Source organism: Nomascus leucogenys, chromosome 17, assembly GCF_006542625.1.
Source record: "Nomascus leucogenys isolate Asia chromosome 17, Asia_NLE_v1, whole genome shotgun sequence".
Lineage (NCBI taxonomy): Eukaryota > Metazoa > Chordata > Mammalia > Primates > Hylobatidae > Nomascus > Nomascus leucogenys.
In genome coordinates this window covers 55,590,217-55,604,377 of record NC_044397.1, presented here as the reverse complement: position 1 = coordinate 55,604,377, position 14,161 = coordinate 55,590,217, and the positions used below count along the sequence as shown (strand labels likewise).

At 34.2% G+C, this 14,161-nt stretch overlaps 1 protein-coding gene across 2 annotated transcripts in view; it reads right to left on the bottom strand.

Annotated features, from left to right (window-relative positions):
- Positions 1-14,161, bottom strand: part of ZPBP (zona pellucida binding protein) — a 158,208-nt gene that overhangs the window by 77,263 nt on the left and 66,784 nt on the right. For both annotated transcript variants that reach the window (XM_012496730.2, XM_003268924.4), the window contains exon 5: positions 7,813-8,031. In XM_012496730.2, the coding sequence (XP_012352184.1) occupies positions 7,813-8,031 (219 nt within the window). The remainder of the gene's footprint in view (positions 1-7,812; positions 8,032-14,161) is intronic.

The following is a 14,161-nucleotide window of genomic DNA, read 5'->3' as shown; positions in this document are numbered from 1 at the left end:
TCTCAGTGTAAATTGAGAATAAGAAGCACTTGCGAAGGTCTCAGGCAAAGGACACAGGCTCTCTGAAAAAACTGAGAGCAAATCACAGACTTACAGGATGCTTACCCCCCACACATGCATATATTACCACTATATTTACAGAGTTCCATATAATGCCATGGTATTATTATGGAAAGCATTTCAAGTCTTATTCAAGAAAAAGTCTCCATATGACTCAAAGACCATAGGAAAGATAGTAACAAGAGGATCAAAAAAAAATGTAGCCTCTAGTACTACGATAAACAGTAAACAAAGCCCAAATCCCAGCCAGATAAATAGGAATATCACACACTAAAAGAACTATTTAACTAATTTTTTACTACCTGGTGCATAATGTTCAGCTTTCCACACACACACACACAAAAATGGAAAACATACTAAAAGTCAATTAAACAGTTTCAAGAAACAGAGCAACCATCAAAACCAAACTCAGATATGGCAGAAATTTGGGAATTACGGTACAGAAATGTAAAATAATTATGAATAATATGCTAAGAGTTCTCATGGAAAAAATGGGACAAGATGCAAGAACAGAAGGGATAATGCAGTGAGAGAGATGGAAACTCTAAGAATCACAAGGAAATGCTAGATATCAAAATCACTTTAACCAAAATGAAGAATGCCTTTGATGAGCCCATCAGTGGGCTGGAGGAAAGAATCAAATAGATTGAAGCTTGAAAATACATCAGTAGAAATTTCTCAAAGAAAGAAAAAAACAAGAAAAGAATATCCAAGAACTGTGGAATAATAGCGTAAGTTGTATAATATACAACATGGTAATGCCAGAAGGAGAAGAAGAAAAAAAGGAAAAAGTGCTTAACATCACCAATAATCAGGGAAATGCAAATGAAAACCACAATGGGATAAGATCTCATGCCTGTCAAGATGGCTATTGTCAAAAAGATGATAGAAAATGTAGTGGTGAGGGTGTGGAGAAACTGGAACCCTTGTATACGGTTAGTAGAAATGTACATTGGTACAACAATTGTGGAAAACAGTATAGAGGTTGCTAAAGAAATTAAAAATAGAACTACCATTTGACCAAGCAATCCCTCTTCTGGGCACATATCCGAAAGAAATGAAACCACAACCTCATACATTTATCTGTGCTCCCATGTTCACTGCAGCATTATTCATAACAGCCAAGATATGGAAATAACCTAAGTGTTCAATGATGGATGACTGGATAGATATAAATAAATAAATGCATTATACACACACACACACACAGAGGAATATTATTCAGCCTTAAAAAAGGAGATTCTGCCATTTGCAACAATACAGATGAATCTAAAGGACATATGTTAAGTGAAATACTATAGGCTCAGAAAGAAACATACAGAATGATCTCACTTTAAGAAAAAAAGAACATTGAATACATGAAATCAGGAAGTAGAATGGTGGTTACCCAGGGGCAGGGCAGGGGTGGGAGTAATAAGGAGATATGAATCAAAGTGTACAAAGTTGTAGTTAAGAAGGATGAATAAATCTAGAGATCTGATGTTCTGATGTACCACATGAGGACTCCAGTTAATAATATGGTATTATATGCCAAAAACTTGCAAGAAGAGTCATTTTACCATGAGTCATGGTCTTACCATGGGGTGGAGAGGAAAAGAAAGATAATGATGTGAGATAATAGATACTTTAGTTTGCTTGACTTGCAATAATTATTTTAATATGTACATATGTGTGTGTAAACATGTTGTATACCTTAAATTTATACAGTTAAAAATTGTTTAAAAAAGTAAATTGCTTTCCTATGTACTTGTAATAAACAATTGTAATTTGAAAACATTGAAATGCCATTACACTAACAAAAATGAAATATATAACAAAATATGTACAATATCTCTATGAGGTAAACTGTAAAACTCTGATTAAAAAAATCAAAGATCTAAGTAAACAGAAAGATATTCCATGTTCATAGATAGGAAGATCCACTATCGTTACAATGTCAGTTCTTGCCAATTTGATATATACTTTAAACTCAATGACACTCAAAATATCAGTAAAATATTTTGTGTTTATCTGCAAACTGATTCTAAAATTTATGTGAAAAGGCAAAAGACCTAGAAGAGCCAACACATTATTAAAGGCAAGAAATACAGAGGACCAACATTACCCAACTTCAGGACTTACTATAAAACTACAGAAATCAAGACAGTATAGTACCAATGAAAGAACAGACAAAGAGACCAATGTAAGTGAACAGAAATCCCAGAAATATACCCATGTTAATATACTCAACTGATCATTCACAAAGGAAAAAATGGCAATTCAAGGGAGAAAATATAGTCATTTAAAAAATGATGCTTGACCAACTGGATATCCACATGCAAATAAATCTAGACTTATACCTTTCACCAAAATTAACTTCATAATATAATCACAGACATGTTTGTAAAATACACAAAACTGGAAAGCTGGAAACAGAGAAGAAAATTAAAGTGACCTTGGGTTTGTTAGTGACTTTTTACATACAAATATGCATGTAAAAATGTGTGTGTCTATACTTTGCTCAATTTTTCTGTAAAGTAAAAACTGCTCTAAAAATAGTCAATGTAAAAAAACTCCACACAATATAGAAAATATGTAGCAAAAAGGCAAAAGTAAGTCCTCCCTTATCAGTAATAATTTTAAATGTAAGTGGTTTAAAGGCACAAATTAAAAGGCAGAAGTGGACATAATAGATAAAAATGCAGGATCTAACTATTGTCTACAAGAGATTCACCTTAGGTGCAAAAACAAAAAAATAGGTTAAAAGTAAATGAATGAAAAAAGATATTTTGTGCAAATAGTTATCTAATCTAGATAAAATGGATAAGTTGCTGGAAACACACTACTCTACCAAAACCAGCTGAAGAAGAAACAAAAAATACAAACAGATCTCTACACAAACATCAGATAAAATAAACTTTAAGTCAAAAATTGTTACAAGATGCAAAGAAATGCATTATATTTTGATAAAAGGGCCAATCTATTAAAGAAGATATAACATTTATAAGTATATAGGCCGCTAACAACAGAGTCCCAAATTATATGAAGAAAAAATCGACAGAACTGAAGGGAAAAGCAGATAATAATAGTGGAAGACATCAATAACGCACCTTCAATAATGAATATAAAAGGCAGAAGATCAATAAGCAGATAGAGTACTTGAACAACACTGGATCTATACAATATACACAGGACCTTCCACCCAACAACAGGAGAATACACATACTTCACAAGTACACATGAAATATTCCTCCAGGTAGACCATATGTGTAACCACAAAAGAGTCTTAGTAAGTATAAGAAGATGAAAGTGATATAAAGTAGCTTCCATAATCTGAGAAACAAAAATAGATGCCCCTTTATCAACTAAGATGGACCCCAAGGTTAAGAAAACAAAAATTAGCTATGAGCTAAAGGTTCAGGGCTCATGTGGCATGTCAATTCCCTAAATTTCTATGGCAACTAAAAACAACAAACACAGACACACACACACACACACACCTTGCTAAACTCTTTAACAACAGGAGCTATCGGACAAATTGCCAGACTCCCTTCCTAACTCTGATTTACAACCCAGACCACTAAAATTCTGGCTGGACAGAGAATCTGCCTTACAAATACTCCTTCCTGAAAGGCAACTGCAGACCTTAAGCCAGTTTCAGCAAGCTAATAGAGACTGCACACAAATTCTTTGTGTTTTATAGTCAACCTTTCAACAGAGCCAAATTCTACCTCATTTTAATGCTAAAACCCCACCCCAAAGTGAACATGTGCTCAACCCCCCTCATAAGTATGTATAGCTTTACCCAAAACAAGCTGAATATATAAGACCCTATTGTTAATATGGACCCTTTCCCTTTGGAAGAGAGAGTGCCTTCAGTCCACACCAGAGACCATACCTTCCCAAATTGCAAGTTGATGTCACCAATAAATCTCTTCTTTCTACTATTTAGCCATCCTGGTGGTCATTTGGACTAGACTTCTATGACCACAAAAGAAAGAAATCAGAAAGCCTTAACAGAAGGATGTCTAGAATGTATACAAATATGTGGAAACTGAACAACATACTCCTAAACAACAAACAGGTCAAAAAAATTATAAGGGAAGTTAGAAAATACTTGCAGATGAATGAAAATGAAAATACAACTTACCAAAAAGTATGGGTTGCAGTTAAAGCAGTACTCAGAAGGAAATGTATGGGTGTAAACACCTATACTTAACAAGAAGAAAGATTTCAAATCAATTACTTAATGTCACACCTTAAGAAACTAGAAGAAGAAGAATGAATTAAAACCAGAGCTAGCAAAAAGAAGGAAATAATAAAGAGTAGAAAAGATATAAAATAGAGAATAGAAAAAGCAATAAAGGAAACAAAACCAGTTTTTGGAAAAAATTCAATAAAATTGACAAACATTCACATAGAGAAATCAAAGTACAGACATTACTAACTACCTTTCAGAAATAAAAAGGATAACAAGAGAACACTATAAACCATTGTAGCCCAATAAATTAAGTAACCTAAATGAAATAAATTGCTAGAAACACACAAACTACCAAAACTGACTCAAGAATAAACAGAAAATATGAATAGGTCTATAACTAAGTAAGGAGTTTGAATCACTAATCAAAAACCTGCCAACAAAGAAAAAACCAGAACCCAAAGGCCTCAGTGATGAATTCTATCAGTTAAAGAAGAATTAAATAAAATTCATCTCACTTTCTTCCAAAAGAATAGAAGAGGACGTAACACTTCCTAACTCATATCATGAATCTAGCATTACCCTGACACCAATGCCAGAAAATTATATGATTACAGGCCAATATCCATTATGAATGCAAAATTCTTAATTAAAAAATAGCAAACCAATTCCAGTAGTATGGTAAAGAATATACCATGACCCAGTGGGGTATAATCCAGGAATGCAAAGATTGTAATCAAAATAGAGTACAGTGCATTAATAGAAGGCAGGGTGAAAATAAAAAAACACATGATAATCTCGTTTCATATAAAAGTAGTATTTAACAAAATACAAAGACCTTTCATTATAAACCCACAGCAAGTATCATACTCAACAGTGAAAGACTGAAAGCTTTCCTCCTAAGATCAAGAACAAGACTAAGATGCCAATTGTGCCACTTCTACTAAACACTGTGCTGGAAGTTCAAGCAAGAGCAATTTTGCAAGAAAAAGGTGTAAAATGTATCCAGGGTGGAAAGTGTGAAGTAAAGCTGTTGCTATCCACAGACAATATGATCTTCTATATAAAAACTACTAAAGATTTCACAAAAACCAAACAAAACAAAAAACACTATTAGAGCTAATAAAGGAATACAATCAAGGGTGCAGAATCCACTTAAAAAAAAATCAGTGTATTTCTATACACTAGCAATGACCAATGTATAAAGGGAATTAAAAAAATTCTACTTATAATAGCATCAGAAATAATAAAATACTTAGAAATACATTTGTCAAGAGTTACAGGACTATAGTTATACACTGAAAACTGTAAAATGCTGCTGAAATTAAACAAGTTCTAAATAAATGCAAAGCTATCCTCTATTCACAGATTAAAAGACTTAATATTGTTAAGGTGGCAATAATATCCAAAGCTATGTCCAGATCCAGTGCAATCCCTATCAAAACCCCAATGGTGATTTTTGTCAGAAATAGAGGAGATGCTAAAAATCATATGGAATTACAAACAATCTCAAATTACCAAAACAATGTTACAAAGGAAGAACAAAATTGGAGGCACTCTCACTTCTCAATTTCAGAAGTGCCACAAATCAAACAGTAATCAAAATGGTGTACTGACAGAAGAACAGAAATACAGAACAATGCAATAGAATTGAGAGTTCAGAGATAAGCCCATATATTTATGGTTAACTGACTTTCAACAAGGGTGCCAAGACCATTCAATCTGGAAAAGAATGGTCTCTTTAACAAATGTTCTTAGACAACCAGACAGCCACATGCAAAATATGAAGTATAAGGTTGAACCCATACCTCATACTATATATACAATTAGCTCAAAATGAATCTTAGACCTAAGTGTAATAGCTAAAACTACAGAAGGAGTAAATCTTGATGACCTCAGATTTGGCAACATATTCTTAGAAATGCCACTGAAAGTACAAGAAACACAAGGAAAAAATAGGTAAATTGGACATCATCAAAATTAAAATCAACTGGGCATCAAAGGATATTATTAAGAAAGTAAGAAAACAACCTATAAAATGGAAGAAATATTTGCATATCACATATTAATAAGAATACAGTATTTGGAATACATAAAGAACTCTTACAACAACACCAAAAAGACACACAACCCAATTTTAAATTGAGCAAAGGACTTGAATAAACATTTCTCCAAAAAAGATACACAGATAACCAATAAGCACATGAAAAGATGCTCAACAACATTTGCCTTTGGAGAAATGCAAATCAAGCCCACAATGCTTCATTTCTATTGGATATCATCTCTTTCATGAGTCTAGTATATTTTCAGCATTTTGTTGTTGTTGTTGTTGTTGTTGCTGCTGTTGTTGTTTTAACAGATTCTCACTCTGTCAGCCAGGCTGCAGTGCAGTGGCACGATCTCGGCTCACTGCAACCTCAGCTTCCCAGGTTCAAGTGATTCTCCTGCCTCAGCCTCCCAAGTAGCTGGGATTACAGGCCCACGCCACCATGCCCGGCTAATTTTTGTATTTTTAGTAGAGGCAGGTTTCCCCATGTTGGCCAGGCTGGTCCCAAACTCCTGACCTCAAGTGATCCACCTGCCTCAGCCTCACAAAGTGCTGAACCTGAAGAGAGCCAAACTTTCAGGTTTTCTAAGGACTGATCTACCTATTAAACAGACCCAGGGGCTGGAGAAAAACTCTCAATGTATTTCTGGTGAAGAGGAGAGAGAGGGAAGGACAGGGAAGGGAAGGGGAATAGCAAGGGGAGGGGAGGGCAGAGGAGAAGGAAAGAGAGAAGAGAAGGGACCAGAGGTGAAAAGTAAGGAAGATAAAAGACAGAAAATGAGGCTGAACTTCTCTTGTTTTTTTTCCCTTAAAGTTTCATGCCTCTCAACTGTGCTTCTAAAACTTCAATCCTAGATGGCCAAAAAAGAAAGAGAAGGGAAAGTCAGGGAAATGGTTAAATACAATCAAACTCTGATAGCAGAGAAATAATAATTTTAAAAAAACACTAAAAAAGGAGGAAGGAAACTAGCAAGCAATAACATTTGAGATGAAAGTGGAGGGGTGCTCTACTGTCACTCAGACCCCTTAAAAACACATGGGTAGGTATTCCTAAGTGGACATTCATAAACCGTTATAAATATAAATGTTATATATAAATATAAAGATATAAATATAAAGTCTAATTCTTTGTTTTCCAGAAAATACTGGGCCTCTACTCCACATTATTAAGAAAAGCATATTAAGCTAGACAGTTCCTCTGGTCTATGATATTAACCCATCTTATAATTAGATGATTTTACAAATTAAATCATTATATCTAAATATCATGACATTCCTTATACTAAATTCCACTCTACAGTAAATTATCATAACAGTGTAAGTTATTGAGAGAGCAAACTTTTCATTAGTACACGAATCAGCAGAATTCTATTTGAGGGGTTAATAGCACTAAGTCAAAGTAGAGAACAAAATATATTTGGATGTATAGTGTTTACATCGTAAAAATGCTGTGAGTAATTAACAACATTTTTTTAACTATTAGTTACATGTTCTCCATTTGCTTTTCTAACAAATTGTATAGACTTACCTGAAAATGTAAAGAACAATTCATTTTGCAAACCAGCTCTTTGCATTTTAACATGATGGCATTCAGACTTAAGTAAGGAAATTTCACATGAAAGGTCAAGAAGCAGTTTGCTTAAAATCTGAAGAAGTTTCTTCTCAAAAGAAATATTATAAATACTATTGCAGGGAGCTGCATGATATCGAGCTGTGAACTGATAATAATAATGAGGCTCACGATAAGCTGTAAAAAATTAAGACGAGAAAGACACAAAAATGGTTATTTAAATAATTCAAACATATTGCAACTATTTAAGAAATATCATTATTTGGTATAAATTCTTGGTACATGTTTTTAGATACAATTATATTCATTTTTAGTTCATCAACACTTATCTTGCAGTTACTAAGTACCAAATACTATGATAGACACTTTACAAATAGTGACTCATTTGAATCTCTCATTAAGATATTCTATCCGTCATAAAGAAATTGAGGGAGGCAGGGATTATGTCACATGGCCAATGCCTATGCTATCTAAACTAAGATTCTAACTCACGGAGCCTGGTCCCAGAGCCTCTTCTATTAACCTCAACACTATGCTACTCAAACTCAGGTATAACACTTCTCTAAGTTTAAATATTTATCTTGGAAGAAATTAAAGTCATATAATTATGAACAATATCAAAAATGTATGTTTCTAATAAATACACAATTAGTTTTATTGAGTTGAGTACAACATCTGGAACTGAGAACACACACACACACACACACACACACACACACACATATATTGTCCAACCCAAATTCTCACTGAAATGACACAAGAAAAATAAAAATGAAAAGAAATTCACTACAATACCAAAAGTCAGAAGAGTTCATCTTCCAAAACAGGGCGCTCTGTTGCTACTTCTGTCAAACAAGGGAGACTTCCCTGCCTGTTCTTGGATTACGCTCAGGAAAAGCTTCCTGCACACACTGAAGTGGACCCAGCCATTGTTTACTTTCCTACCCACACATTTAACCTAAAATTAAGTACACATACTTAGCTACTGTCCATCTTTGTATTCAGAGTAGAGACCAGACAACTTCTAATTGCTGAGGAAACCTCTATAGGTTTCATTTCTGAACAGGAATTCTAACATGCTTTTTGTGCTGATTGATCCATCAGCGTAGGTACACATTTATCATGTATATATTAACATATATCATGATTTATAATATCAAAGATATGTAAAATATACAAATATCACATAGAATAACTGAACCTGAGGGGTCAGAGCTGGAACTATAGTTGAGTCACAGTATGACTGGGGACAGAGAAAGAAAACTTTTTCTCTCCAGAAATCTGACTCATATCAAGGTATTACCTGAAATAGAACTAAGTCTGAATTTAAGTCAAAATAGCCCCCAAATTCTCTGAAACACTATATCAAAAGTATACTCTTCTGAGTGTCCAGCAGAAGTACACACTAACCAGCAACAATTCAGGATCAGCTTATGTGCACAAAAGAGTTAACGTTGCAGGTGGGAGGCTGCTTGCAGGATTAGCCCTTGGCTGGTAAACACTTCCCTACACAGACAGGAATCTTTTTCTTCATGATAAAACTGTCTTCTTAACCACCTGATGCACTGAACATCTTTTTGCCTTCTGGGAGTCTGAGATTGTTGTAGCTGCTAGGCAGAAGTGCCTACAGAACTGGTCCCTAATAAACATTCTGGATGTGTTACTGTTTATTCTGTTGCTTTTGTTTTTTCTTCAAAATCTCTCTGCAAATCCTAAAGTATCTTCAAGAAGATTCATGGAATAGACTTTAAATACACTTAAGTACAGATTTCTGACATCATTGAGATAATACAATTAGACTGGGTAAGAATTTGAGTAACTCCAATTTTAAAAACTGGACTCATAAAATTGCTAATCTAACATGAAGCAGAAAAAGAATTATGTGGGACTGAACTGATGCAGGACTAAAATTATTTTTATGACTTTTTGTTGAAAACATTGCTGATTACTTTTTGTTTTTTTTTCCAGAGTGAAGAAAGCTTTTTTTTTAAGCTACTTATAGTTTGCAGGAATTGGGTAAAGTATATTTTTATAAGCAAAATCAAAACATTTACCTTTCTCTCGGATTTCTTCTGAATTGAGAAACTAACCATAAATATTTTTATTTTATAGCAATATAGTTATTTGCACAACATTAATAAGAATCTGTTTCCTTTCATAATAAGACACAGTTGAAAACACATATTACAAAGGCTTTGATTGGGATGTCACATTTTCAGGTATGATCAGGCTACTTTAAGGAACTAAAGGTTAACTAGGATCCAATCAATCCCTTGGAGAAACTGGCCAAGTACCCTGTCTACATGGTTCCTTTACAGGGTTACTAGCCTTGTGGTAAGTAAAAAAATATCAGTTTCTGAGAGGCGCAGAATACTCTAAATATTTTGGGGACTTCAAGAAAAGAATTCACTCAAGTACTACAGGTAAAATCTGAGGGTGAGTCCATGGCTTCACTTCCTAACCTGGAGAGGATTTTAAAAGTCTTTTCCTTACGACAAGTTCCAGCAAAGCCAACTTTAAAAGAGTCTATAATAACGTCAATCATTATTCTTTCTACAGTTTATTTATTTATTTATTTATTTAGAGATGGAGTTTAGCTCTGTTGCCCAGGTTGGGGTGCAGCAGCACGATCTCTGCTCACTGAAGCCTCTGCCTCCCAAGTTCAAGCGATTCTCCCACCTCAGCCTCCCAAGTAGCTGGGATTACAGGTGCGTACCACCATACTCGGCTAATTTTTGTATTTTTAGTAGAGAGGGGGTTTCACTATGTTGGCTAGTCTGGTCTTGAACTCCTGACCTCAGGTGATCCACTTGCCTCGGCCTCCCAAAGTGCTGGGATTACAGGTGTAAGCCACTGTGCCCAGCCTTGCTACAGTTTATATAACTAATCAAGCTAACTATAATGAGGCTAAAACTTATTTTACAACAAAACTGGACTCAGTGTGATCTTTGGTAGAAATAGGTGACCAGAGAGAGAAAAATTATGTTTCAAGAAAAATGTAAAAACTATAGTGCGCCTGTTATTAGATTCTAGCTTTGTCCATTTGTTTTTGAGGGTTTTTTTTTAAATTATCTAGGCTGAGTCTTGAATTTTTAGTTTCTTCCAATATCTGACTACGACTCTCCAGACTAAAATTTCCAATATTTCTCCCACTCACTCATCTGACTTGAAATCCCTAGACATGAAAACTGCTTTTCCTAAAGCCCTGCAAGTTAATGCTAGACAACCTGATATAAACTTTGGAGAAATCACTACAACAACTTATGTATGTACAGAAAGTTTAGTGGAACACTTGATTCAAATGCCAATCTGGGAGAATCTATCAAATTGCCACTCCCTGTCCATCCCAACTGAAATGTTTTGAGTCAAAATCTAAAATATTCTCAGCTGACCGCCCTCCAAACTCAAAGACTAGTTTGCAGACTGCTCCAGATGTTAACTTTTGTTTTTCTGTGTTTTCCATAAAAATGATTCCAACTAAATACCAGTGTGCCTATACCATATAGAAACCAAATTTGAAAAAAACTCACCTATAACAAACACCACCTCCTGAAATCAGGCTCACCTGTTCAACTAAGCTTATTATGCTCAGGACTAAGAGACTCATTCAATAAGATATGGAACCAAATTTGTTCCTTTCTACTTGTTTCAATCTGTTTCTCACCCTTTGCCAGGTTAGAACCTCTAACCCAAATCTCCCCAAAGCTACCAACTTGGACTTTAATATGTAAAACTTTCTAAAACTAAAGCTGTAAAAGGGGGACTGAAGAAAAACAAAATATTTCTTCCCCAAATATTGAGGATTGTAAGGTTAAAGATGCTGAAAATGGAGGGGACCATTCTGCCTTAGCCTCTATTTGCCCAATGGCAGGACACCAATCCTTCCTTACTGGAGACAATACTTGCTAATCTGTCCAGAGAAAGCACCAGCAGGCACCAAAGGAATCTGGGAACAGATTTTACTATCATCCCACATTTTCTAACCTTTTAGAAGACTGGAACTGCTCTCTCCTTTGTTTTGTCACTAAATTGGATTTATGTCCCTTTGTTAAAATATTATGTAAGCAAGGCCCCTAAGCCACCAATCGGAGATACTTTCCAATTGCGCCCTCAAAAGTACCCTGGATGGGTACTTTTGAATTGTACCCGTCCAGCATGATGGGTACAGCGCACGCATAAACTTCTGCCACTTTCTCCCTTGTTACCTGGCTTTTGTTTTCAACAGTCTCTCAACTAAGAAGTTATTCAATTGCCAGTACAGTTCAAGGCCACTGCCTTGCTTTCTACTAAATAGGTGACAGTAATTCACCCACCATAAGTGCAAATATCAACACAGTAGAAATAGCAAATAATATCTTAGTATAATAATAAATTAGTAGAAATAGCAAATAATATCTTATAGTAGAAATAGCAAATAATATCTTAGTATAATAATAAATTAGTTTTCACTTTACTGATCACTTGAAAGTGTCTCAGGGACTCCCAGAGTTTCACAGACCATAATTTGAGAACCACTGATCTATAGTCAAAGTACTGTTAGAAACTGACAAGAGCACAAAAACAGGAAAACAGGCAAAATATATAAACAGAAAATCTTATATGGGAAAATAAACATACATAAATAGATGCTCAAAGATAACAGTATTAAGAAAAATGCAAATTATAAGTGATACAGTTTTTCACACCCACTACATAGATTAAAAGAGCAATAAAACCTATTTTGTTGGTGGTAAGGATACAAAGAAGTATATGTACATTATTAAAATTTAATAAAATGTAAAAATGTAAATCCTCAAAATGTTAAAGAAAGGAATAAATTAAGAACAGGAAATTAGAAAACAAAAAAAGGTGGATATGACCAAAAACAAGTGGAGATTATAAAAATGCAAGATCTAATATACTGGAGAATGAAAATATAATCATTGAAATAAGAAGAAAAAAACACCAAAGTTAAAAAATAAATAACTTCAGTGAAATAGATAAGTTAAATGGCAGACATAACATACCTGAAGAAACATTTGGTAAATTGCATGAGAGTACCTAAAATACACCACATTTAAAGATTCTGGTATATGAAAGACAAGCTAAAGGTTTTGAATGATAAGTTAAGAAATCCTAATAAATATGTTTCTTTGTTTGTTTGTTCTGAGACAGAGTCTTGCCCTGTCACCCAGGATGGAGTGCAGTGGCATGATCTCGGCTCATTGCAACCTCCACCTCCCAGGTTCAAGCAATTCTCCTGCCTAAGCCTCCCGAGTAGCTGGGACTACAGGCGCCTGCCACTGAGCTGGCTACTTTTTTCTTTTTAGTAGAGACAGGGTTTCATCATATTGGCCAGGCTGGACTTGAACTCCTGACCTTGTGATCCACCCTCCTGGGCCTCCCAAAGTGCTGGGATTACAGGCATAAGCCACCACGCCTGGCCAATAAATATGTTTAATTAGCATTCCAGAAATAAAAAATAGTCAAAAGGAGGCTTTGAAAGAAGTAAACAAAATCCAAAACTTCAACATTATAATATGTAAACCACATTCTCTGACACACAAAAAAAATCAAAATAAAAATCAACAACAAAAATCCCTGAAACATTTTTAAACAAATAAAATAGTACTAAATAACAAATGACTATAAAAGAAATCATAGTGAATATGACTAAATATTTAGAAATGATGATAAACATATCAGTAATTGTGGGATGCAATTATAGTAATAAAAAGTAAATTTATAGTCTTAACTAGATTTACCCAAAAAATAAAAAGAAAATAAAGGAGCTAACTGTACAACTCAAGAGTCTACATAAAGAACAAGGTTAACACAAGAAAGGAAGTTAGGGAAAGAGAACAAGAAAAATCAAAGAAGGAATGAATCCCTGAGAAATACAAAAAATAATTATAATTTAGGTAGAAGGACAGCAAGATCCATGATACATAAGGAAAACATCAAATAATGTACTAATTAACAGAAAAAACTGTAAAATTTAATATATAAAGAAAAAACAAATAACTACATAAAACACTATAAATATCTTCATGTCAATGAATTTGGAGAGTTGGATTAAAACTATTTCTAGGAGAAATTAAATTATTATTCATAATATGAATTACTATAATGTGTGCAAGAAGAAATAAACTGAATAAAGTAATGACTACTACTAAAAAAATAACTGTGGGAGACAGACTTCTGACTAGACAGCTGGAGGAGCTCTGCAAACTCCAACAAAGCTGCTATAAATTCTTTTTTAAAAACGACCATTAAACAGTCTTTGGAAATTGTCCGAAGGGCATAGAAAAAATAAAGAACATTTATT